The sequence below is a fragment of the Aedes aegypti genome, chromosome 2 (genome assembly GCF_002204515.2).
Source record: "Aedes aegypti strain LVP_AGWG chromosome 2, AaegL5.0 Primary Assembly, whole genome shotgun sequence".
NCBI classification, from domain to species: Eukaryota; Metazoa; Arthropoda; class Insecta; order Diptera; family Culicidae; genus Aedes; species Aedes aegypti.
This window is the reverse complement of record NC_035108.1, coordinates 184609813-184637801: the sequence shown is the minus strand read 5'-3', so window position 1 is coordinate 184637801 and position 27989 is coordinate 184609813. Positions and strand designations below refer to the sequence as shown.

Sequence of the window (27989 nt, the reverse complement as noted above, 5' to 3'; positions counted from 1 at the left end):
ATGGTTCAAAAACATCCTACATGAGCTCGCAAGACTTGATACATACAATACTCATAAACTTTCACATAAATACATTCGAAATATATTGATACATATCACTTGTGGAGTAAAAGGTGTACACTCATTTCCGGCCGTGTATGGGGATTGGCCACCAGGATTTTTGTGGATGCATTTGGAGGTGCAGCTAATCCTCTATACAATACTCATACTCATCCCTCCGTTATGAAGCTAGATGAAGAGGTAGCTTCCGATTGGTATGATATCTGCACCCTGTTTGCTAAAAAATTCTCCAGCGTTTTCTGCGAAGAGGAGTTATCCGAAGAACACGTTGCGAATGTTGCAAACAACGTACCTTTGTTCGGTGAAACGTTCAACACGCTCACTGTCGATGATAATATGATCATCGAGGCGGCTGCACGGTTAAAATCATCGTTGAACCCCGGTCCCGATGGAATTCCATCTGTTTTGCTGAAGGCGCACATCGTCAATTTGCTGGTTCCTATACATCGTCAATTTGCTGGTCCCTATACGCCATATCGTTAAATAGTGGACGATTTCCTGCGGCATGGAAAACTGCTACTATGTTTCCTGTGCATAAAAAAGGCGATCGTAAGGATGTCAATAATTATCGAGGAATTTCAGCACTTTGTTGTATTTCTAAGCTCTTCGAGTTGATAGTCATGAAACCAATGCTGTTCCACTGTAAACACTACATTAGTGAGGATCAACACGGATTCGTATCGGGGCGTTCCACAACGACCAACCTGTTGTGCCTTACTTCACACATTGCCGACAGCTTTGCTGATCGAGCCCCGACGGATGTGATCTATACCAACTTGACCGCTGCGTTCGACAAAATAAACCACGCAATAACTGTCGCTAAGTTGGAAAGGCTCGGTGTCGGGGGCCTAATGTTGCGCTGGTTCAGCTCGTATCTGACTGATCGTCGCTCGACTGTGGAGTTGGCAGGATTCTCTTCCGAATCTTTCACGGCAACTTCCGGAGTACCTCAAGGAAGCCATTTGGGACCCCTGATTTTTTTTTGCTGTACTTCAACGATGTCAACACAGTAATTAAAGGACCTCGATTATCTTATGCAGATGATCTAAAACTGTTTCTGCGGGTCCGTACCATCGCCGACGCCGTTACTCTTCAACATGATTTAGATGTTTTTGTAGTTTGGTGCGACATGAATCGATTGACAGTTAATCCTGAGAAATGCTCGATTATCTCATTCTCACGCAAACTGCAGCCCATCCTGTTCTGTTACTAACTCAAGGGAAAGGTGCTTCAACGAGATGTTATAGATCTTGGCGTTATTCTGGATGCTCAGTTGACGTCCAAACATTATCTGTCCTATGTCATCGAGAAAGCCTCCAGGACATTGGGTTTTATCTTCCGTATTGCCAAGGATTTCACGGATCCATATTGTCTCAAATCTTTGTCCTGCTCATTGGTTCGGGCCACACTTGAATATGGCTCCGCAGTTTGGCATCCGTATTACCGTAACGGCGTGGAGAGGATAGAGTCAGTGCAACGTCGCTTCATCCGTTATGCTCTCCGTCGACTTCCATGGCGAGACCCGTTTCGGTTGCCTAGCTACCAAAGTAGGTGTCAACTCATTCAACTGGAATCACTGCAGACCCGTAGAGACGTCAATAGAGCGATGGTAGTGGCTGACTTGCTTTCAGGAAGAATAGACTGTCCTGCGCTCCTGGAATCTATCAATGCGAGTGCTCACTCCAGGACAATGCTATGTTGAGGTTACCATTGCGACGAACTAACTATGGCCAAAATAGTGCTATGGTCGGTCTTCAACGCGTGTTCAATAGGGTTGCTGAAGGGTTTGATTTGCACCTGTCCCATCAAGTAATACGTCGTAACTATGTAGAAATTTTATCCCGACTCTCTGTGTGAATATTTGTGACTTTCATTTGTTTTATTTTTTGACATTTTGTTGCCTTGTTTTGTTAAGTTTCAACTTAGTATTTTACTGTATTATTTAGTTTAAAACATCATTGGGGCTTACTATCTGTTGGTGTATAAATAAATAAATACTAATAAAATTTAGAGAATTGATCAATTGAGTCAAAAGATACGAGCCAAAAAGTGCAAACAAGTTGTCCAGGGTTAACCGAGAGCTTTGGCTATGGATTATTTTTGCATGGCAAGCACGAAAATACTCTATGCTCTTGGAAATCAAAAATTTCCAACCCGAAAAAATCCTTAACTGGTAGGATTCATACCCACGACAATCAGCATGATTTTGCTCGCTAGCAGCACGCTTGCCGCTACAGCTATCTTAGTCCCATGAAGTATTTCGCTACCAGCAATTATCCACTGCCAATCTCCGTAAAATAGCACATAATGCAAATAACGAAAAGTAATAGCTACTCAATTCGACTTGTTTCAGTAGCAGATCATCCCAAACGACCGTCCCGAAAAGTCGTGATCAGCCTCGAGTGACGCAACGGCCAGGAAAGTCATGCTCCCAACTTGTCGACCATATGATTTCAAACTGACTTCGTTCCCGACTCTGACCCAGAATTCCATACAGCAGAGCAGTTGTTACTGTTACGGGTCAATCTTCACACGTTTTACACCGCAAGCTAAGAATCTGCGTGTGACCTATTCACGATTGCGTAATTTTTCTTTCTGGATTACGTAAAAATGATCTAACGGGATGCTAGCTCCTGGATCTTGCCCTTCTGGCTTCCGATGTGGCATAGTGAGATGCATCATATTTTCCCCGCTCACTTCCTTCATTGACCGTGATGAACCGTCGATAATTAACAGTAATTCTTGTAGCATATTTCTCAACGAGCGCAGCAGATCAAAATTCCTGCAGAACCGGCCGGCGGCGGCAGCACGATGAAGTCGGCCCAAGTTCAAAGTCATTCATTCATCAACAGCGTTCGAGGTTGATTTCAAAGTGTGTACACTTAAGCCGGCGGCTGCTGCTTCTGCAATCAGTAGGTCACTGTGTGGCGAAGAAAGGCCGCACAATTTACGCCACACGGAAACGCTGAGAAGGGGAAAAATATTATCATGCCGTAGGAAAAGGATAACCTCCACTAGTTTGTCCAAAAACAGCCAATTTAATAATTTAGGGCAGTGTGTAGTTTTTTATTCTGTTGCATGCTCCTGTGGGGCGGTACGTTGTTCATTCAGCCCGAATTTGCTAGGCGTATTGGTGACGAAATTAAAAGTCATTCGCAGCTGCCCTTTCAACAAAGGATTATCAATGGTGAGCTCGTTTTATGTTTCTATTTCAAATACATATCTCAATCGTGAAAACGGCATGAATATTGCGTTTGTGTATTTATTCAAAAGAGCACTAGAAGTGTCGGCATATTGAGTGTTCCTTTTCTTTAAATGCTTGTAAATGTGACTGCCCACTGAAGCAGTTTCAGAATCACTAAAGCGCCAAACGAGCGTCATCGGCGACTAATTAAGTCGAGTTCAAGCGGGGAGATTTATCATTCTGCTCATCGAGATGTTTGTCCATTAAAAAGAAATGCATACCTTCCCGTCATAATGCGCATCATGTCGGTTGGTCGGTCGATTGGTTGTTGGAGGGTTTGTAAGAGGAGCACTGGAGTACCGCTACAAGGCGAGGACAAGATCACAAACTGCTTCTTGCTAATGGATGGAAAGAACCGAAGATACGAAAGACGAGAACCGTCTGACGCTGCCAAGAATCTCTTTTCCAGTTATAAATTTGAAGAATCTTCCGCTTACGAGTGGGGCTTGAGGGCTTCTTGTAAGTCGGTGAATAGGGTAAATAATTCATCCGATGTGGTTGTGTTGTGCTTATTGTTCGACATGTGACTTCAGAGATGTAAAACTTCCTTTCACGAGAGTTAACACTCAAGATAAAAACCTACATCCAAGCCACATCGGTTGATTGAATAATCTACTAAAGTGTACTAAAATCACTCGGTCCGAGAATTGTGACACTTGAGCGAGTCCAGTACACGTGGGAAGCATACGGGAACGTGCCCCGCTCAAGTGTCACAATTCTCGGACCGAATGATTTTAGTACACCGATGGATAAGTCAATAATGGAGATATAAAGCCCTGTACCGTTTTTAGTACCAAACGCTTAAGTTTAGATTAGAAACACATATTTACTCAAATTATAAATGCATTTCGTTGGTTTACGACCAAAAAACATTTTGAGTTATGAGTCACACCCTTTGGTTTAGACCCAAATTTTGGGTGTATTTTGTTTTCCGTGTCTCTTCCGAGATGTCAGATAAGAACAAACCCTGTATAAAAAAGTGAGTCCCTGTAGCGTTTCTGTCGACTAACGTCAAACGTGATCAGAAGTGCCAAGTTTCATATTTGAATCATTTTTTTTATTTAAATTTAAATATGATATCGCCGTTATTTAAGCGAGAAAAATTGTTGTTTTTAATTATGAATCGTGATTTACGGCTAACCAGCCGAGTGGAAGTTTAACAACTACCGAAAAGCTAAACATTACATATACTTTGCAATTGGATTAAATGGACAAATTGATGTGAAGTTATGCGAAAAAGTTACACGTCTTCTCAGTGAGAATCGAACTGCACTTTGCGAAAAAGGACCACGTGGTTATTGAGCTGAAATCGAATTCAGGTTAACTTCTGCGTTTATGAGTCCTCTCATGGCGTAGGGGTAACGCGCCCTGACTAGAGATCAGGGAGTCGTGAGTTCGATTCTCACTGAGAAGACGTGTAACTTTTTCGCAAAACTTCACATCAATTTGTCCATTTAATCCAATTGCAAAGTACATGTAATGTTTAGCTTTTCGGTAGTCGAGAAAAAGTAGTAGCAAGAACACGCTCTATCGTATTATTCAACAAGATGTTATCAAAAATTTTAGGACCCTTTTCTGATCAATCAGAGAGTACCAACTTGAAATTGTACTCATGCTCGAAATCTCAAACATATAACATTTATACTATAATATACGTTCAAGAATTCGTAAATTTCGTGAAATCTGTGTAATGGTGCTGAGTGAACATTTCAACCAGAAATGTACTACAAAATGATGACCAATTGTATGAAAAGACAAACTTCAAACTTTGAGCGACATTTTTGCAATGCTGTATTGCTATATTTTTATGGGGAGTATAACTTATAGTAAATCCATCCCGGAGATCTTCGAAGATATATCTAATCCATACATAAAATCTATAAATTATTTTGTTTTGCTTCTTTTAAGCCATATTAATTTATTATTTTGCGTTTTTTTTTGTATAGAACGTTAGCCAAGGATAGTGTCGTCCGATCTGTAGTGAAAAAAATCCTAAAAGCTGTTGTGTAATGGTTATACGCTCGATTGTATAAATGCCCTAGATGTGTTTGTGAAACTCATAGAAAAACAATATGCACTCTGTCTCGAAAAACACCCATAATCTGTGTATAATTTTGTAAATTGGGTAATATTTCCATATGCATTTTGATGAGTCTGGAAAGCGTGTACAAGTTTCTCGAGGGAAAACAAAAACAAACTGTGTATGACGAGCGTATTTTACGTGCAGCTCGAACGCGAGTACGAACGCTGGCCAAGCCACGACGTCAAGATCATCATAGGAGATTTGAACGCTCAGGTTGGCCAGGAAGAGGAGTTCAAACCGACGATTGAAAAGTTCAGCGTCCACCGGCTGACGAACGCGAACGGCCTACGACTGATAGATTTTGCCGCCTCCAAGATCATGGCCATTCGTAGCACCTACTTCCAGCACAGCCTCCCGTATCGGTACACCTGGAGATCACCTCAGCAGACAGAATCGCAAATCGACCACGTTTCGATCGATGAACGGCACTTCTCCTATATAACCGACGTCAGAACCTATCGTGGCACTAACATTGACTCCGACCACTACCTGGTGATGGTGAAACTGCGCCCAAAACTATCCGTCATCAACGATGCACGGTACCGACGTCCGCCACGGTACAATCTCGAGCGGCTGAAACAACCGGATGTCGCCAATGCGTACCCGCAGCATCTCGAGGCAGCGTTGCCGGATGAGGGCGAGATCGATAGGGCCCCTGTTGAGGACTGCTGGAGGACAGTGAAAGCAGCCATTAACGACGCAGCCGAAAGCATTGTCGGATATGTGGAACGGATATCAAGAAACGATTGGTTCGATGAGGAGTGCCAGGAGGTTTGGAGGAGAAGAATGCAGCGCGGACTGCAATGCTGCAGCATGGTATGCGACAGAACGTGGAATGATACAGACTGAAGCGGAAACCCGCCTATTCCGGGACAAAAAGCGCCGCCAGGAAGAGGTGGAATGCCAAGAGATGGAGTTGCTGTGCCGTTCTCAAGAAACGCGGAAGTTCTATCAGAAGCTCAACACATCCCGCAAAGGCTTCGGGCCACGAGCTGAAATGTGCCGGAGTAAGGATGGGAGCATTTTGACGGACGGACGCGATGTGATTGGAAGATGGAAGCAGCACTACGATAAACACCTGAATGGCGCAGAAAACACAGTCACAGAATGTCAGGACAGCGATGGCGATGGCTACGTCAGCACAGTGCACAGTGGAAACCAACCAGCTCCCACCATGGGGGAAGTTAAGGATGACATTCAACAGCTCAAAAACAACAAGGCCGCTGGTAAGGATGGTATCGGAGCCGAACTCATCAAGATAGGCCCGGACAGGTAGGAAGCTTGATTGCATCGGCTTATAGTCAGAATCTTGGAAACGGAACAGCTACCGGAGGAGTGGAAGCAAGGTGTTATACGCCCTGTTTACAAGAATGGCAACAAACTGGAGTGTGAAAATTATCGTGCAATCACTATCCCAAACACCGCCTACAAAGTGCTATCCCAGATTCTCTTTCGTCGTCTATCACCAAACGAGTTCGTGGGAAGTTATCAAACAGGTTTTATCGACGGCCGCTCGACAATGGACCAGATCTTCTCCGTGCGGCAAATCCTCCAGAAATGCCGTGAGCACCATCTGTTCATCAATTTCAAGGCGGCATACGACAGTATTAGTCGTGTAGAGCTTTGGAAGATCATGGACGAGAACAGCTTTCCCGGGAAGTTCACAAGATTGATTACAGCAAAGATGGACGGTGTGCAAAACTGCTTGAAGATCTCGGGCGAACACTCCAGTTTGTTCCAGTCTCGGCGGGGACTACGACAAGGTGAAGGACTTTTGTGCCTGTTGTTCAACATTGCACTTGAAGAGAGCCGGACTTAACAGTAGAGGCACGATTTTTACGAGATCCGGACAATTTGTTTGCTTCGCGGACGACATGGATAATATTGGGAGAAAATTTGAAACGGTGGCAGATTTGTTCACCCGCCTGAAACGCGAAGCAACAAGAGTCGAGCTAATGGTGAATGCGTTGAAAACAAAGTACATGCTGGTAGGTGGAACTGAGCGCGACAGGGCCCGCCTAGGAAGCAGTGTGACGATAGACGGGGACACCTTCGAGGTGGTGGACGAGTTCGTCTACCTCGGATCCTTGTTGACGACTGACAACAATGTTAGTCGGGAAATACGAAGGCGCATCATCAGTGGAAGTCGTGCCTACTATGGGCTCCAGAAGAAACTGCGGTCAAGAAAGATTCACCTCCGCACCAAATGCACGATGCACAAATCGCTCATAAGACCGGTAGTTCTCTACGGGTATGAGACATGGACTAGGCTCGAGGAGGACTTTCAAGCTCTTGGGGTTTTTGAACGCCGAGTGCAGAGGACAATCTTCGGCGGCGTGTGGCGGGGAAGAATGAACCACAGCTTGCCCAACTCTACGGCGAACCTAGTATCCTGAAGGTGGCTAAAGCTGGAAGGATACACTGGGCAGGGCATGTTGCAAGAATGCCGGACAACAGCCCTGTAAAGATGGTTTTCGCCACGAATCCGGTCGGAACAAGAAGGCGTGGGGCACAGCGAGCTAGGTGGATTGACCAGGTGCACTAGGTCCTGGAAAGCGTGGGACGAAGCCGAAGATGGAGAGAAGCGGTCCTGAACCGAGTGAATTGGCGAAATATTGTTGGCAAGGTTTTATCAAGCTATTTGAAGTAAAACCAAATAATTAAATAAATGACGAGCGTATGCGAGTGTTGGTGTGTTCATATGTCACTAAGCTCTACTGCACTATTCTGGGCAAACATTTGAAAAGGGTTCAAGAGGTTTTTAGCAAACATACACCACTATCAGAAAGATTGGTGTTGGCTCTTCTTGATAGTGGTATTGGTGAGCGTGATCGAATTGAATTGGGCTCAACAGCGTCTTGCAAAGCCAATGTTTACCAATGTCGATGTGCTCTTTTGAAATGTTTGTCCAGTATTATAATCGAAAGAGAGCGAGAGAGAAGAAAATTTCTCATTGCAGGGCTAACAAACCACTTTTTAGTGACGGTCACTTTTTTCTACCTGGTCACTTAAAAGTCACTATTTACAACAAAAAGTCACTATTTTCCAGATCTGATGATAATCCTAGGAAATCCGAGCAACTAAAAAAATAAGGCTACCTTTCTGGAAGAATTCAGGTAAAAAGTTCGTAGACATTTCCAAAGGAAAATGTACAAAGTTGCCCAAGAAAATTTTTGTAGAAGATTCTGGCAAAACTTAAAAAGCGACCTCCAGCTGAATTTCCTGGCTGAAATATTTTAATAAACTTCTCTGGCTAATTTTCCAAATGAGTTTTGATGAGGTTCTTTCAGAAAGCATTCCTTCGGCAATCGCAGGTTCATTAGTAATTTAACAGACCAGCTCAACAAACTACTAGTGAACCTTCTGTAATAATCTGCGACTATAGAAGGAATCTTTTCAGAAAATACATTAGAAATTCCAACCACAAATTATACATTTTTCCATTCATTCCCTCGCTATTGTTCTACACGATTTTGGTCAACTATGTTTGTACAAAAAACACGTTTCTATATTCAACAAAAATGATAATTTAATAGTGATTTCGGGGCATTTTTCAGTCGAGTGGTTAGAATGCGCGGCTACAAAGTAAAGCCATGGTGAAGATGTCTGGGTTCGATTTTTGGTCGCTCCAGGATCTTTCGTAATGGAAATTTCCTTGATTTCCCTGGGCATAGAGTATCACCTGCCACACAATATACGAATACGAAAATGATAAATTTGACAAAGAAAGCATTCAGTTAATAACTGTGGAAGTGCTCATAAGAACACTAAGCTGAGAAGCAGGCTCTGTCCCAACGAGGACGTAATTTCAAGAAGAAGAAGAAGAATGGAACAATGGCAAACAGCAGAAAATCTTTCATTGCGATCCATTTTTGTCTCAAGGAACATCTTCTTCTTCTATCTGACGTGACGTCCCCACTGGGACAGAGCCTGATTCTCAGATTAATGTTCTTTATGAGCACTTCCATAGTTATTAACTGAGAAGCTTACTATGCCAATGACCATTTTTGCATGCGTATATCGTGTGGCAGGTACGATAATACTTTATGCCCTGGGAAGTCGAGAAAATTTCCAACCCGAAAAGATCCTCGACCGGTGGGATTCGAACCCACGACCCTCAGCTTGGTCTTGCTGAATAGCTGCGCGTTTACCGCAACGGCTATATGGGCCCCTCGAACATGAGTTGTATAAATTAGGCTTTGCGCGAGTCAAAACATAAATCCGTCAAAATGACCCATCACCCTGAGACTTTTCCGACTCGCTCTTCAAAATTCCATTCCCCATTTACCAGCTCCAGACATTCGTAAACACGTCAAAACACTGCGCAGTTAGAAACGCGGAAATGTATCGACTCATAACGTCGCCGGTTAGGTATTTATGGCCTAGAATAGGCCCTGAAGTCCTTTCACACACTCACCTTTTTGCGAAAAATTTCCCCTCTAAACGACCGGTAATTTGAGTCAGCCTTCCTTCCTCCCCGGACCAATTTGGTCGCCCCCAGAGGTTTACGAGGGGCACGAGCCGTTCGACAAGCGTGCATGGACTATGACGCGCACAGGTCACTAGGTGTGGCCCTAGGGCTGCTACGGGGTCTCTAAACGTTCACGATCATCGATTTCAAACTGTGACGGACTGACTCCGGCGAATTACCACCGCACACAGTGGGATCAAACGGATTAAAACGGTACCCAATTCATTTTTGGTAGTACAACAGCTAATCCATATTGGTACAGCATACAACACGGCCGGTCTAAAAATTTGTTTGAAGATCAAAAGCTTGTTCTCAAGACAAAGCTTCGATTTTCAATTGATAAGTGGATACAGAAAGTTTATATATTTCTTACATTTGGCTTGATTGCCCTCAATGTGATTTTCGAAAGTTAAATATTTATCTAGCATGAGCCCTAGCTAGATACTTAACTTCATCTGACCAATTTATTGGTACCCATCTCATCGTAACAACGTGTCGACTTGAAGGTTTGAAATAAAGAGCTTTTGATTTATGTGGGAATATTATTAGTTGAGTATTGGAAGTATTAGGAGAAATCTTCCATTTTTGCAAGAAAATACCGGGTACCCCCGTTGGTTTGACCACACAGAAAGAAAACTCCATGTAAATCTCAGCGTAAAATAATGCACATAAAGGGAATGCCAGATTTGTCGCAAATTTACATGACGCATCATGTAAAATTACATCAACATCATGTAAATTTACGCGAATTGTCGCGTAATCGGTTAAAGTCCATGCTAGATTACACGATGTGTAGCGGAAACTTACATGATGTTATTGTAATTTTACATGATGTGACGTGTAAATTTGCGACACTCCTGGCATTCCCTTCATGTGCATGATTTTACGCTGAAATTCACAAGGATTTTTCTTTCTGTGCACATTTAATCTGAACACTTTTTAATCTGCACGGAGAAAACGAAGTACTCAAAAATAAGTTTTTTTAAACTCAAAATTAAGTAAAGGCAGTGGAACTCAAGAAATGGGTAATTTCCATTCTGTCAAATACGTACATTCAACCCAACTTTTGAGTAGTTCGACTAAAACTCAAATTTGAGTAAAAAAATACTTGTTCAATTTATTGCGCTTATATCATACAAGTTTAATCCTTGAACTTGCGTACTTTCTGGTAAAACTGGTGATGGAATCACTCGAAATGTCTCTTAACGTATTTATAATTGCTACAAAAACGCAGTATATATAGACTGGATATCCATTTCATCACATAAAATAAGTTAATCGATCGTTGAATTGACAAACACTCAGAAAACAAATAGTTGAGTACAAACAACTCAACGTGAGACATTCAAGCTGCGAACTACCCGTTGAGTAGTTTAAACTCAGTTTTGGATGAAAAAATGAGACAGCCATATTGAAAAGTCTACATTGTTCATTCCTGATTAGCAGTCATCGGCGTAAGACGTGTTTGTATGTTTGTTATTGTTTTTTAATTATAAAAAATCAATAAACTAGTGTTAGAAGCTGTTTTCCGGAATGCTGATTTACCAGAGGTAAATATCCTTGATTTATTCCCCACCGAGGAATTCGGTTTGCTGGAAAGTATAATGTAAAATCATCTCTTTCTTGTTTCAGGAATTCAGTTATCGTTTAACTGTTTTTGGTGCACGATTTCCGATGTCGAGAAGTGTCTGACATAATGCCTAGTTCTCAATGGCTACCATCCTCTCCGATCTGCCGTTGGCCGTTACCCCCATCCACCGTTCACGATTCCCGGAACCGTTACCGACGAACTATTGCTAAAAATGAGAGGCTGGTTGTTGGACAAAATGCATGTCATTCGTTGCCTGCTCGCTGTTCCTGCCATTCCCAGCCTCCATGTTCCGCCGTCAGGGGTCGAGCTGTCCATTGGCGTTTCCAGTACATTTTGCCGATCCCGATAAGTTTGATGCTGCAACTTTACTCATCCGATCCAAATTGTTTCCTGTGCTGATGTCATCATTCCTGCCCTGCCACCCACGCGATTGGTTTTTCAAAGCAATTATTAATTGAAATAAAACAAAACAAACTATTATATCATTCAAGTTGAGTTCAGCTTATTTTGATTAATCACATAAACATAGCTTATTCGATTTGCCTTTTTGACTACTATTTTAGGCTGCATTTTGATCCGATTAAAAAAACCTATTTTTGAGTTCTTGCATCCGAGGTAACATTAGGTAAAAATCACCCACTGAGATAATTTTGTGCGATAACTCAAATTTGAGTACTTGGCTATTTACTCAAATTTGGGGTAACGCACAGAGGTGCCAAGTTGGGTAGAAGGAACTCAAATTTGAGTACTTCGTTCTCTCCGTGTGTATCCCACTGATTTGCATTTCGATTGAAAATGGTTCAAACGTCATTTAGCGCATGGAACGGAGTGAAGTGAGATGGAACGCTGTGGAACGGAACGCAGAATCAAAACAAAACAGTGAAAGAGGTAACCAGAAACACGTTTCTAGGGTGACTAGATGTTCAAATTAAAAATGAATCCTTTTCAAATGTTTGTCCAGGATGTGAAAATATTGTGTGAATCGGCTCTTAAATAGTTAAGTAAATTAAGAAACTTAAGAAACTTTAGGTCCATTTTTCCCACTGTTCACCGCAAGACCAAGGGTACGTGACGGGCCAGCCACGGGAGCGGCAGCAGCAGCGATGTAATTTGAAGAAGGTGTCCGCACATGAATGAGGCTCAAATTTATGGCTCACAAGACGCGGAAACGCTTAAGAAAAGACCTGTCGGCACTCACACGGTTAGGATCGAGTAATCCGAGCGAATGATCGGAGTCCCTTTCGCAGTTCCAGTCGCACACGGCATGAGGTCGTCGTTGTTCGTAGTCGGTATCGGAAGACTATAATTTCCTGATTTTTTTTTCATTCGATTCCAAGTGTACGCTCTGTCGCTTAATCGATCATTGCTTTACTCAGCTGACTGGTTGAATATATCGTTGTGTATTCGGGCGATACCCCAGCGATATGATATGTAAATTGGTATCATAATCGCACACTTTGTTGTGATGTGAGAAATTCATCAAAACAACATTTTTGGGAGGCCCTTCCAGGGCCAAATATGGGTCATTAGGATGATTTATACCATGGCCTCGATTGAAGTTCCGAAGGTTAGTCTGTCTGAAGGTAGCGACGTCTGTTTAACTTCGTGACTGGAAATTTATAGGGTTTGTTATTCTTAGAGATTTTGGTAATCGCATCACGTCAATCGATTGATCGTAGGTTTTTTATTGCTACGGCAAATAGATTTGTATGCATGTGTCAAAAATGGAATACCATCTGTTGGAATTTTTGTCACTCACGATGCATATGGAAAATTTCTTGAAGATTGAAGGTTAAAAGACTACTGTTCTTCTTATTCTTCTTCTTGGCATAAACGTCCCCACTGGAACAGAGTCGGCTAATCAGTGTAGTGTTCTAAGAGCATTTCTACAGTTATTAACTGAGAGCTTTCTTTGCCAAATTTGCCATTTTCGCATTCGTATATCGTGTGGCAGGTACGATGATACTATATGTCCAGGGAAGTCAAGGAAATTTCCATTACGAAAGATCCTGGACCGAGCGGGAATCGAACCCAGACATCTTCAGCATGGCTTTGCTTTGTAGCCGCGTGAACTCTAACCACTCGGTTATGAAAGGCCCATATTAGGGTGCAGAGCTACTTGGGCACTTCCATGATTCACTTTGGCATGGGGGGTATGAAACTCTAGTTTTCTGCGCTCATCAATTCCCAGATTGTACCCCGTTTGGCATAAAGTCGTTTGGCATAAGGTCGTTTGGCATAAAGCCGTTTGGCATAAAGTCATTTGGCATAATGGTCGTTTGGCATAATGGCCGTTTGGCATAATGGTCATTTGGCATAATGGCCGTTTGGCATAATGATTGACTTAGAATAAATATCGGCATTTTTTAAGCTTTCACCGAGATCAACACCACTGAGCCCATAGCAAAAAAAGGTAGGTTCTAAACAATTGTGGTGTTCGTTCAGAAATTTTCCAAGCTAAGAATTTCAAAAATTGTTGTGACATTAGAGAGCATTACTAAATAAAACTCGAGAAGGGTCTCTACATATCAGAACATAGAGTATCATTGAGCTTGATGCGATACACATATTTGAAAGCAGTAAGTTTTCAAAGTAAGTTCACAGTTATTCATCAAGGGAATACTCATAGAATATTTCGCTGCAGATCTAGCTCTGTCCCAGTTTGGACGTCAAACTCGATGAAAGTTACTTGATAAAAGAATGGTTTTTTTTTGCAAAATATCAAAAGCTCTAATCCAAAGATCTATCAATGCGACTTAATGCAAAAATAGCCTATATGCGAGAGCAGATTAATTTTCGTTTGAAATGATTAAGGCTCAAACGCAAAAAAATCTTTTCACAGCATAGCTCAAATGACATCTTTAAAAAATAAAAATGTGTGGCAAAAGATTTCAACGATTCAATATAAATTCTAATTTTGGAAGTGTACACATTAGAGTGGTTCAAAAAATCGGTTTTGCTCCACACCGCTCATTCGATTCTAGATCAAATTCTGAGTGTCCTCCCAAAATTTGAGCTCATTTGGATGAAAACTGAGACTGCACAAGCCCTTTGAAGTTTATATGGGAATTACTATGGGAAGAGCAACCAATTCATTCAATCGGTCATAGTGTTTGCCCATGTGCTCTTGGAGATTAGAACTACGTTGATACTGTAAGATACAATAATCAGCTACAACTTTGTCGAAGACCGTTTTTACATCGGACGCCCCATTAATTAGTTATTGAATTTTGAATGAGTTGTTAAACTTTGGCTATAATTATTGGGCTGCTCTGCAGGCATCACTGGATATATGCAGTAAAACATAGTAGCCATGATTTGTGCGTGCTATCTTTCGCGCCAGGTGCAGCAATGTTGCCTGTTCAGAAGTTAAATGAGCACTGCTGAAGAATTTGTGACTGGATATAAATCAATAACTAATTACTGAGGCGACCGATTTGAAAACGGTCTTCGGCAAAGTTGTAGCTGATGAATGTATCTCACACTATCAACGTAGTTCTAATCTCCAAGAGCACATGGGCAAACACTATGACCGATTGAATGAATTGGTTGCTCTTCCCATAGTAATTCCCATATAAACTTTAAAGGGCTTGTACAGTCTCAGTTTTCATCCAAATGAGCTCAAATTTTGGGATGACACTCAGAATTTGATCTAGAATCGAATGAGCGGTGTGGAGCAAAAACGATTTTTTGAACCACTCTAGTACACATACACCGTCTATTATCGAGAGAACGGAAATTGTGATTGAAATAATATTTTTTCCAGTATATACTTTTTTTGGGGCAAACGCGTGATCTCCTTCCTTCTCTGTTGCAAATTGGCAGGTTTTAAAGTAATTATCATGCTAACAATACATCTGGCAAGAATTAATAAGGCAGCAAAATATAAAAATGGTTAACATTTAGCTTTGCTAAATAATAAAATTCAAAACAGTATAAATATAAAGAACAGCCTATTTTCAAAAGAAGAATGGACGCTAAAAATTATTGCAGCATAATATATCGAAAAGACATAAAAAAGTGCGTTCAGAATCATCGAAGTGATTGTGCTACTTTTCCCCAAATGATTGGTTTCCCCGAAAAGTGGTGACGAGAAAGAACGATAAACAGTCAAAAGAAGGAAGTATTCTGTCATTCTCGGCTATACACATGTTGGCAAAAATGCTGAGGACGGTAAAACTCGAAAGAACCGCCAATTAAATAAAGAAGGGTGCATATTAGATGGTCAGTTCGTTCACCACCCTGAAATGTATAAAGTTACGACAATTATGAGTGCTAAAAACTTTTCGGGGAAGTGGGCTAGTCGGATAAACATGATATTCGGGGAACTGGCATTCGGGGAAACTTCATTTGGGGAATCAACATTCGGGGAAAAGTAGCAAAACCCGTCGATGTAACTGCAATAATTGATTTTTCGTATCGCTGATAATTTGAGCAGATCAATGTTATCGATTGCCGCCTCTTGTCAATTTGAAACAAAAAAGTACTTTAAAAATATAGCTCCAAAGAACAGTCTATGCATAAAAGAAGGAGAAATTTATTGAAATTTCAAATCAACATTTTTCATACCTATGATTAGGGTTACTAAATGTGTGCTAAATATGTAAAAATCATCAGTGCAAAAACCAATAGCGAAACTCAAAAGAAGAATTAATATTTGAAAGAAGGGTAATTTCTGTAAAAATAATGAAATACTACTGGCAATAAGTTTCCTAATATGCTTAAATTTAGTCAAGAGCGAATGATTGTTGAATAAAGTGTCATTTTGTATCAATTGACTCCAAAACAAGCCTGATGTTATCAGGAAGATTCAATAGAAACGTAAAACTAAAATTGAGAAATTCTTGGTTTCAGTCTCATTATGCCAAACGACTATTATGCCAAACAGCCATTATGCCAAACGACTTTATGCCAAACGACTTTATGCCAAACGGCTTTATGCCAAACGACTTTATGCCAAATGACCTACCACCAATTCCCAACGTGAAAACTACCAATCTCGGTCAATTCGTAAGCGTTGCAATATGTTACATAACGTTACGTTAATAAAATTCCCTAGATAATACGAACAGCCTCGGACAAAGTGCTTCATCAACATCATTTCTTCCATCAAAATGTAGTTTCCTTGGATAAATTTCTTCAGCTCACCCCATTTCAGAGCCATCGAAAGTGATTCAACTTTTTATGGTCAATATTTCTTCACGTTGAAGCACTTTTAATGCGCCCATTGATTGTCATCTCTCTGACCGCGCCGTTGTTGCCGCCAGACGAATCGAAGAAGCAACAAGTTAAAATTGATGTTTTCTTCGTCACGATTTCGTTCACCAGTTGCTGACCGTTGGATCCAGGAATATAGCTCAATGCGTAATCCTTGTCTTACTTTATCGTCATTTTACATTTTTCAAACTTGACCTGAGATGAAAGGCTAATGTATCGTGTAAGAATGAATCGCACTGTTACTTACAAACTGTTAGAAGATGTTATGAGCTAATATATTCATAATTATAATAATGCAATGTTTGGCGTTATGGGTTAAACGATGTGAAATTATAATAAATTTGCATTTTAAACACGCAATTAATGTAATATGAGATACATTAAATTTAAAATGATACATCAATTCAATTTTAGAATCTTATACAAATTATCAAGTAACCGAATGGCCGTTTGCATGCTAATATAGAGCTATTGTGAAGCCGACATGCCCTACATTGGCCGTATACTAGACCTATAAGCTCAAAATGCGTGGTTACATGGGTTAACATCATGTTGGCATTACTTTCTACATTCATCCAGTGCGAAGAAATTTCAAATTCTCTTCATCGTTAAGTGAATTGATCGGGGTCAGGGGTTTTTATTGTAATCTGATTAAACCAATTAATAGGGCCACAACGCGTACTCCTGGCAGTTGATTTACGACTTGTTCGGTAACAATCGTGTGTCGTTCGGGACTTGAAGATGCCGCCACATTGATTTTTCTCCAAAGCAACCGCCGGATTGCGTGTGGCTCTGCAGCACCAGACAAAAGACGAAGATCGAAGATTCACGCCAGATGAGCTGAATCGGAAAAAGGTGTCTCGAAAGCGTTAATAGGACATCTATGTAGACGCTTTATAGCGTTTCAGATAAATCAACGGATGATGGAAGGAAACACGGTTTTACATTGAGACATAACGATATTTCTTTGTTTTCTATCCGGTAATCTTTTGAAAGCTCTTTCACAATACCATATAGTTCAATCACCGGGGTGAGGCTAATCTAGTAATATCGATATCTCTTTTTTATTTCGTTCCAGCACCGACCCATCCCCATGACATAGTGGCCCCGAGGTCGATCCAAGATCTACCGGAGAAGCACTTAACGTCAGGAATTTCGATACCAGGTACGTGCAGCAATCGACATCGTCGCACATTTTCCACGCTTCCACTTGATCGATTTAACCTTCCGGTAGATCAGCAGCCCGATTCAACCCATCACGTCACACACTTCGCAGGGCCACTCGGTCCAAAGTATCCGTGACTTTCGATTTCTTTCAGGATTCCTGTGCTGCCTGCCTGCTGCATTCAAACAGCAGACGAAGCACCTTGACTTTTCGTGATCCCACAACCGACTGGGCACTAGGGTGTTTCAAATGCAATCTGCCACACATTTCATACAATCTTTATGATAATAAGAGTGTTTTGTAAAAGTTTGCAGCCTTTTCGGTGATAATTTGTAGGTGACCCAAATATGAAGTAGGTTTGATGGGAATTACTATGAAGAAATTATAAAAAAACGTTCCAAACAATTAGTACTGTAATATAAGTACAAACATCTCAAACAATCATCTCAACGTAAAAACTCATTCTTCAAATCATTATAATCGAAGTTTCTGAAGAGAGCAGTTCAATCCAATTGAAGAATGAGATATCAACAAATTTGTTAGTTCTTATTTAGCTCCAATCGATATTTTTTACTAATGTCAACATGGATATAATAGTATTTCCGGTGTTTGATATATTATTTCGGTTCTTTCAACCTTCAACGTCTTTTAGTCACCTTCAAATCTTTAACAAAATGGCTGAAAATTTGACAGGGCTTCATTTATAGGAATAAGGATTATAAAAATATATGGAAGATGGAATTTCCAAACTTATAATAATTTCAACCACCCTACTGGGGGCACCGAAAGGGTTCTTGTGGGCACCAGCCGAAGTCGACTGCCGACGGAACGTGCTGGAGATCGCCGCATGACGATCGATGATGTACGCCATGACGGCACTTGAATAGCACAATCAACGGGGAAAATGGCTCAAAAGCGAGAGTGAAATGCTGCAATTGGCCACTATATTAGCTACCCCCGGGTATAAGATGTTCTGTGGCCATATTTCTATAGGACTGCTACGGGGTGATATGCAGTGACAGTCGGCCACGCACGGTCATAGAAGATCGATGCGTGCACTATGGGGTTCCATTGCGTCGATTGTCGTTGTCGATAGTATTGGAGTTGACATTTGCTGAGATCCATGCAACAGGGTCTTATTATAACACTCTGAATTCACTTTTTTTTTCTAAAACGTACTTTTTGAAACTTTTACTATATGTGGCAAAATGAAAAAAAGCGTTGCTTCAGAACACGCTTCCATCCAAGGATAAAACGGATAATTTTGAAAATCGTATCGACATAATCAACTTTCCGAACAATTAATTTTATTCCGCCTCTAGGCCATGCTCATTTATTCAAGTGAAGAAGCCAACGATTCCGCCAATCGTCATCAGTATTTCCGAATATGCTAGATTTAGGCGTTAAATCTTAAACTCCTTAAAAGGAAATCAGTATTTCTTTCCAAATCGAATCGCAAAGCAAGAAGACTGACACGTTTTGCCGGAAACCCTTTTTCTAACATCTTAAAGAGAAGAAGCATAATTTTTCACCTATGACGACAGAACTGAACGTTTGATTGTCTTGAAAGATCTCTCAAGTGACTTGAAGTCACCTGAAGCGTTCAAAAGTGAATTAAATGATTTCCACAGTCAAAATAATCAAAATAAAAACTATCAATCAAATCGCTCAATGATTTGATTTTGTTTACTTTAACAAAAGTGATCTAAATGAAAGCTTTGGAAAAAGCAAATATTATGTTTTCTGTCCATGTGACATGTGAAAATTGCCGGATGCCGCACTCAGTGCCGCAGATGCCAAAAGTGAACTCATGCATAGACGTAGCCAGAGGGGGCAGGGTGGGGACGTTGCCGTTTCAGTTTTGGCATGAGGGTAAAATTTTGTTTTAAATTTTAAAAGATTGCAGCATTCATATATACATTTGCGTTATGATATTACTCTTCGAGAATTCAGAGATTTGTTGACATCGATAAAAAATAAGTATTTTCTCGAAGATGAAGCCATAGAATTAATTCATGGATTCTTATACTACTGATCTTGCAAATAATCCGCAAAAAAAAATTTATGTTATGAGTATTTTCGAAAATTCTACCAAAATGTTTGCCTTAACTTAAAATAAATCCATTCAGGAAGGATGAGGGATGGATTCAAAAAGAAATCTATTCTATCTAAGGATAACAATTTTTTTCCAGATTGGGTCAATGGATTCTTCCAAGAATTAGTATGAAATGTTTTCAAAAATTCCATAAGGGCTTTATTTAAGGACTTCACTAAAAATTCTTAGATATATTTTCTTCAACAACGCAAGTGAGTCTCTTTATGCATCAATAATACAGTTAACTCTCCCTGACTCGATATTCCGTATCTCGATATCGAGTTAGAGAACCATGGTAAAAGTTGGTATTCATGGCTACCTCGATGGTCCCTTGGATCGCAGTTACACTGGTTTTGTGTTCTGTAACTCGATTCCTCCCTAACTCGATGGTCCCTTCAATATCGTGTAAGGGAGAGATGTCTGTATATGCAAAGATTCCTTCGAAATGTTTTAGGATTTTTTTACCAATCTTTCCCAATATTCGTCTTGCAATTCCACTAATGATATTCTATACAAATTATTAATTTATTTGAATATTCCCCTTCCAACTCGTCCTTGAAATAAAAACCGTAAATTAATTTAATAATCACAATATTTTTTTATATAATTCCAAGTGATTACATATAAAGATATTTTGCAAATTGCCCTTCAATTATGTCTGTTTTGAAAAAATGCCCAGAACCTTGTGATGAAAAAAAAACCTGTAACTGCCAAAAAATCGTGCAGAAATAACCATAAGAGAGCTCCCAAGAAGTCTTCTGGATGATATTCCAGAAATTAAACCTATCTATTAATGGGAGTTTAGGAATATATTTTGTTCTATTTTATTCATGTTTTATAAAAAGATTTTTCGGAATCCGATCCAGTAATTTGTTCAGAAGTTTCTTTTCTGGTATTATTCGAAGCTTTTTACTCGATTTCCTTCAGAATTTATATTTAAATTTTTCGGAAACTTATTCAAGAATTAATGCAGCGATTTTCTCTAAAGCTTGTTATATATTTTCGACGATTCTATAAAGAATTCAACCAGAAATTTTTCTAGAAAGACATTTGGATTAGACCCAGAGAAGAAGATTCCTGAACTCCAGAAAATGGTAGCCATTCTGAAATAAATTCTTTTAAAAACTCCTTGCTCTTGGAGATCATGGAATCGTTCGTGTAGAAATCTCTGATTGAATTGCTGGTGGACTTTCTGGAAGTATGCTTAAAACAATCTCAAGAAATGTTTCTAAGCAAGTTTTCGTTTTGGAAAACTACCTTAAATTTTTGAATGATTTTTTGGACGAATTTAAGAGACCACCATCACTGGTGCCACTGTTCAGCTAGTTCGCTGTTGGAGCTTAATGTCGTTAAAAACGCTGCTCACTACGACATTTCTACCATGTCTCTGCGACTACTCCTTTTTCACAAATGGCGGTAGAGATCTCGCCGGGGCTTTGGATAGCTTTCTGTGCGACGAAGCATACTTCCCTTGGGCTGGTCTCGCGTCAGAGCCCTGTTGAACTTCTACCGGACGCTCATGTGCATTTCATTGCTGCTGTTCGAGCTCTCCTAGCTGACCAGTTGGATGCCAACGCCGGTTAGAGGATGGCTTCCGGTTCACTGGCGCTCCGACAACTCAAACCGGTGATACGCTACGTACTACTCAGAGTAGTCCCCGGCGGTGGATCTATTCTACTCCGACGAACATTTCCCAGGCGGCGGAAAATCTCTCGAACCGATGCAATCCGGGCAGATGCCGAGGTCGGTCCTGCGATTCCGGTGGTGGGAAGCTTCCGGTTCACAGGCACACAATCATTTGCCGGTGCTGTTTTGCGAATTACTCAGCTAGGCCCCGGCGATGGACTCAGCCTACTCTGACTGGACGTGCCAGTCGTTTAGATCACTTTTGCCAAGTGCCAGAGTCAATTCTACAATTCCGGTTGAAGGATGACTTTGTTGAAATAAACTACGACTACATAACACTGCCTCCGACGTTAGAGTGTGGTAGGCACTCGCTACCCTATAGCCATGAGCCGGAACGTACCTGCCAGCTTCTCTCGGTTCCGTTTGGTTCCCAACGCTGCAGCCCAAGCCGGGACTCCGTAACTCAATATGGACGATGATACGGTCGCCAGAAGACGTCTCGTACTACTTCTTGGACCTTCAATATTGGACATGACCCTATCTCCAGTGTTAGCCGATTTCGCAGCTTTTTTGCAGGCATAGTCTATGTGGCTGTTGAAGTTTAGTCCTCCGACGTTGATCTCAAACTGATAAAGCGCCTTGCAGTTGCTGACCAGCACCAACTCCATTTTGTGATGAGCCAACTGCCGCTTGACTCCAGTCATCCACGATTTAGCGATTCCGCCATCAGAACTCCAACTCCTCCGCAGTATCGCCAGTTATCGCAAGAACAAAGTCACATGTGAATACGAGGATCTCGACTTCATTCGGCAGTGACAAGGTTAGCACTCCATCTTAAGTACCCCAGACAACCAAAATGTACGTATAACGAAATCACCTGGAGGCTCTGTATGTGCAAAATTTCACCCATAAGATGTCGAGAAATGGCCTTCTACGTACAAAAGTGGAGGCGATATGCGTGCATATATTATGTGATGAATAATAACATACATTGCGAGTGTATACATATTCTACCGAACTAACCTGTAATCTTATGCGACTTAACTTATGATAACAAATGTTGATTTGACAGCTGCTACGAATTGATTCGACTTACTTTGCACGAGTGTACGGGACGAAGCAAAATGTACAAATGAACTCAGAAAAAAAGTGTTTTATGCGAGGAAGCTCATCAATCTGACGAGTTTATTCACGGTGTTTTGCGGGTTTGATGTAATTAGTATGAATAAACGAGTTATAACGTGAACTTTCATGCGATTTCTGGTTGTTTGGGACATCATGTTCCACATGTTCCACAAGTATGGATCCCTATGGAATTCCCGCCTTTTCTTTCGTTGACATATATCCCTGGTTTGTGTCGTAAACCAGTACCCGGTTTTGAAAGTTACTTTGCAGAACTTTACACAGATATTCGAGAACCCGTGTTCTGTGTAGAGCTGCGGCACGGTTGAACGCGTTCTTAACGTCTATTGTTACTACTGCGCAGTATCGGTTGCCTCTCCTCTTCTGCTTGGACGCTTTCTCTGCGCACGCGATGACTGTCCGAATAGCATACACCGACGAAGCTTTTCACGGAATCCGAACTGCCTATTCGACAATCCGTTCTCGCCTTCTGTGTAGATCGTCAGCCTGCGGAGGATGACCTTCTTTAGAAGTTTACCAAGAGTATCCAGCAAGCATATTCGTCTATATGAATCAGGATCTTCTGGCGATTTTCTCGGTTTTGTCAGTAACACCAACTTCTGCACCTTCCATCTGTCTGGGAAGCAGCCTTCCTAAATATGTCTGGGAACGCCAAGATTGCTGCCCTTAGCGCTACGTTAGGGATACCAGCTGGACTGGGAGCTCAGTTTAGCTTCAATCCTTTCGCAACGGTTATCAGCTCGGCGATAGAAACTTGGATACCAGCATTTTCTTCATCTACGCCAGCGTACGGTGTGGACGGCCACGCGGTGGGAGCATGCGTAGGCTTAGCAACAATTGAATGTTTTGTACTGACTTTACCAACAGGAATTGCGAATTGGTACCGACTTGACCAAATTCGCCCCAGTGATCAATTTGACTCCGAATAACAATACCTACTAGTTGACATAATAATACCATGTCGTATGCTTAGGCTGCTATTAAATTGCTACAGAATTTCGCCAAAGCATTCTTACAAAGATAGATGCATTATGATTACACACTGCTTATTACATATGAGATATGTCATTCAACCCTGTGCTCACAAATCCTCGGTGTAGAAATCAACGATCGCCCGCCGATTCGGTAGCGCATGTCATACATTCTGTGAAATATCCTCTTGCTTCGTATAACACGATGAAAGCGGGTTTCTGCAGCCTGCAGTATCTGTTTGTTTCCAACGTTCACCTCAATTGTTGCTAGTAGATTCAAGTTTTTACAAATTTCAAATATGGGATGGTTCGGGTTGGAGCTTGAACGACGTCGTAGTGCACAGGTCGCGAAAATGGTTAATTGCAAAGAAAGTTCTCAGTTAACAAGTGTAGAAAAGCTTATAGAAGACTTAGCTGAGAAGTCAGCGCTGTCCCAGTAGGGACATAACGCTGGAAAGAATAAGAAGCAATGATAATCTTTCTTATGTAATATCGAAATTGGTTCAAGCGACCATCAATAAAACGAGCAGCTGTCGTTCAGTTGACTTGCATAATGTCGCTTCCCAGTACCTACCAAAAGCCCCACAACAAAGTATTTTCTCCACAAGATGCGTTCCATCCACCAGTCAGCGTCTGCACCGAGATCGAAATTCTCGATTACAGCATCGCACTGGAAGAAAGTGAAACGATACTGGACCTGAAATCGACATGTACGGGTACATTTCCCACGGCGCCAAACTGAGTCCTCGAATCGATTTACACCGATCGAAGTTGGTTTCTCCCGTTCCAGTTGTAGAGATCAGACCCAAGGAACAATACTGGTTCCAAATGTCCTACGGGGGAGCAGCATGCCGCGTTTAGTTCCTCACGCAGCTACGGGGAGATTTATGTTGCTATGAGGACGGTCACGGAACTCGCGGTGCAATATCAACTGTATTTCCTTTAACGATTATCATCTCTCTACTAACTCATTGCTAGGTAGAAATGCAACGTGTTCCAAAGTTGCTATAGCAGTCGATTGCAGTTGACATGTGATAAAACCATCTTTATGCGCGGATCATTAACAATTATCGAGTTGAATATATGGGTACGACAGCCAAACTCATCAAGTCGTAAAAAATCGTGAAATCTCACTCTCTCAATTGCAATCCAATCAAATTTATACTCCCCGACTGCTACAATGATGAAAATTAATATAAATCACTTTCGCGCGAAAATTTTATGACTCTGTCGATCGTAAATAATCTCGACTTTTTTCTGTATCCCCATCCATGTTTTCTACCGGGGAACCCGTGTTGCGAGGAAACAGGAAGCGTGAGCAGACCTTCATCAGACGCATTCATTCGCATTGCTCTCCGTCGCCGTCGATCGCCACTAGACCACGATGGTGAACTGTTGGGGGTGCCGTTTTTCTTGGGTATTGATTTATTCTGTTGACAATACATACACTGCCAATCGTTTCAGTTTCCACATATACGAATACTGCAACTGCAGAAGAAAATGTTAGTAAAATGGTATAGAAAAATTATGAATTTTGCAGACATTTATTTTAGTTTGCGCTGGATCTCCTCTTGGGTGCAATACTAAACAGTAAAGTCCAAGGTACCAATTTAAACTACAAGATAAATTCATGTAACGTAACATACGAAGTTGACACCTCGTTTGTGGTTGTGACACTTCATATCGAAACTTCTTGCGTTGCTAGTGTCAGCCTATTCAACTTCGCCGGAAAACCATTTTCCGACATCATCTGCCATAGGTCATGTTTCCACTTCCTACAATTTCTGACTTTTGTATATGAAGGAACGAAGATTAATGCAGATTTTGGGAGGGATGGTAGTTCATGGGATTGTTTTAAATGTTTGCGACTACTTTTCCATACATTCCTTATTACATATTGTATTTTATGTTTGTTCTTGATATGTATATCTTCTTCCACTAGTAGGATTCACAAATGTTCTAGTACAATAATACTTATGCACTTGACAAGGACAGTACCCTTAAACTGACCATTCAAGGCGATTGGAAGCTATTGGCTCAGGACCGATTCCAGTGAAGAAGGATTGTTCATTCAGTGTAAAATTAACGTTACAAATTGCGGCTTCAAGTATCAAGTAGTAACATAATGAAACACATGAATACTTGAGAAAGATCACCCCTTTCCCGAATTAATTTTGAATGGAACCAAATAGACATGTATCGATCAATGCTCGATGTTTAAACCCTCGAAGGCATCCCTCATCAAGCTCAGAAAGAGTTGTACAACCTGCTTTTTCGACATCAACGTTTGTCAAGTCATTAATTTCTTCAGCCTTCATCGTCGTTCCACTTTTGCTCTGTGTGCACAACTAACCCAGTGAACCGACGACGATGACGGAAATTTGCATTTGCCAATTAGTTCAACCCGAATCGATACAAAGCAGGATTTCGTCATTAACCTAACGGGTGTGTGTGTTTCAGGGTACGAGCGCCTTCCCCAACCTAAAATTCCTTAAATGGAACATCCCTATAGCAAGAGTCAGCCCGATCAGAGTTGATGACTTTTTATGTAATCTGATTCGTCAATGAAATTCAGTCGTTTTTTCGTAGTTCAAGTATTTCGTAACCGTATGCCGCAATAGGCTCAAATACGCCAGTGCGAAGAGGAGTATATCGATAGTAAGATCCTTATCGGCATCTGGGCTTCGGTTTTTCTATCACCATACATGTCATGTGCGCCGCCATTCGTATCGCCCATTTCGGAGCAGTAATAAATCTCCTTCGGTATTGCAACGATTGACGAATCAGTGCACCTTACGACGATGGATTGGATCAATCAAATTCATAAGGAAAAATTCATCCAGCTGACGTTCGGCAGTTTTGAAAGATATTGTCGAAAGACTTGCCACATATTGTTAAAGCTATCAGAGTTAAATTGCGCAAGCTATGATGTTGCCCAAAGCGATAGAAGCTTGATGTTTTCCTAAGCTGTATGAATTCTTGCAAAGTATTAAGGAAGGATTAAAAAATACTCTCACCATAGAACTACGACATTAGACATTCATCTTAAAAAAAAACTGCAGTTTGAAAAGTGTGTGTGTGGGTCGATAGCTCCAATGGACAACCGACATCGTGCGCAAGAAGTAAATGCAACGCCGACGATGTATGTAGGTATCTGCTGAACATTCCACAGTCGCTCCATTTCTAGTTGGAGAACATGTGTCCGCTAATGGTTCGTGTGGGCACATGTTTGGGCGAACGTTCAACCGATATCGGCTCTGGGAAATCGCACACCGCGCGTAAACGCATGTAAATTATGCGCGGGTTGTTTTAAGCTATACCGGGGACTTTTACGGCTGTCGTGTTTGCCATTTAGCTGCTACCGTCATCGATTAATCGGATGCCGACAGCGATTATGGTGACATATGTTGCGGATAGCTAAAGCGTTTTTGATGTATGGTCAAGAATTACTTAGAACCGAATCCCTCAAAAGTGATCAACTTCACTCCATTTTCTAGAAAAAAAAATCTAGAGTAATCCCCGGTTAAATTCCTGAAACAGTCCCTGGAGAAATTCTTGCAGAAGCCTATGGAGGAATTTCCGAGGAAATCTCTGGATGAATCCCCAAAGAAATCCCTGCAACATCCCATATGTTTTTTGGCTTCACAGTCTATATTTTTTCAACGTCTTTTTTATAATGAAGACTGCGTAAACAAAAAGTATATTTCAATCAAATATACAGCCGATTATCTACCAGCTCATCCCTGGAGAAATTTCTAGAGGAAACCATGTAGACTTTTTTGGAGCAGTCATTGGAGAAATACCTCACTGATGCGTAAAACATTCAACAAAATGTCGAAAAGAGGAAAAGCTTCATCAAATACGACTATTCAACGCAATATATTTAAGTGCCAGAAACTAGCCCTAGTAGCACATGAGCCGTATACTCGAAAAAGAGGAGCAAGTTAGGGCAATCCGACCAGAAAGTGGATACCAAAATGCGAAGTACCAAAAACGATGTGAGGAAGAGCCGAAATATAAGCAGGATGACAGCCGTGTTAGTCCTTTGTCCGTGTAGATTTTCCTAGAGAAATCCCTGGAGAAACTTCTTTAGAAATCTCTGAAGGATTACCTAAGTAAATAACTTGGACGGTCTTCGAACGTTGGCCTTCATTATAGCCCAAAATCTTTCCACCCGACGAATTTCTGCTGAATTTAGGGGATTGGCGGTTTTTGGTACAAAAACAACGTTATTGTCTCTGTTCCAATCCTACGTCGATCGCGCGTAATGGCATGATGCTAGATCCGGCCAAAATAATGTCTCGCTCCCGTGAGACCACAGGA

General features: G+C 41.2%; 1 protein-coding gene and 1 long non-coding RNA gene across 2 annotated transcripts in view; both read left to right on the top strand.

Annotated features, from left to right (window-relative positions):
- LOC5564044 overlaps nt 1-27989 on the top strand; it is a 98300-nt gene that overhangs the window by 15877 nt on the left and 54434 nt on the right. Inside the window, exon 2 of the mRNA XM_021843401.1 lies at nt 17745-17831. Coding sequence (XP_021699093.1) covers nt 17745-17831 — 87 coding nt within the window. The remainder of the gene's footprint in view (nt 1-17744; nt 17832-27989) is intronic.
- LOC110676251 lies at nt 11275-11939 on the top strand. Its single transcript, XR_002500208.1, has 2 exons — nt 11275-11408; nt 11491-11939. It is a non-coding gene; the product is annotated as an uncharacterized LOC110676251 (long non-coding RNA).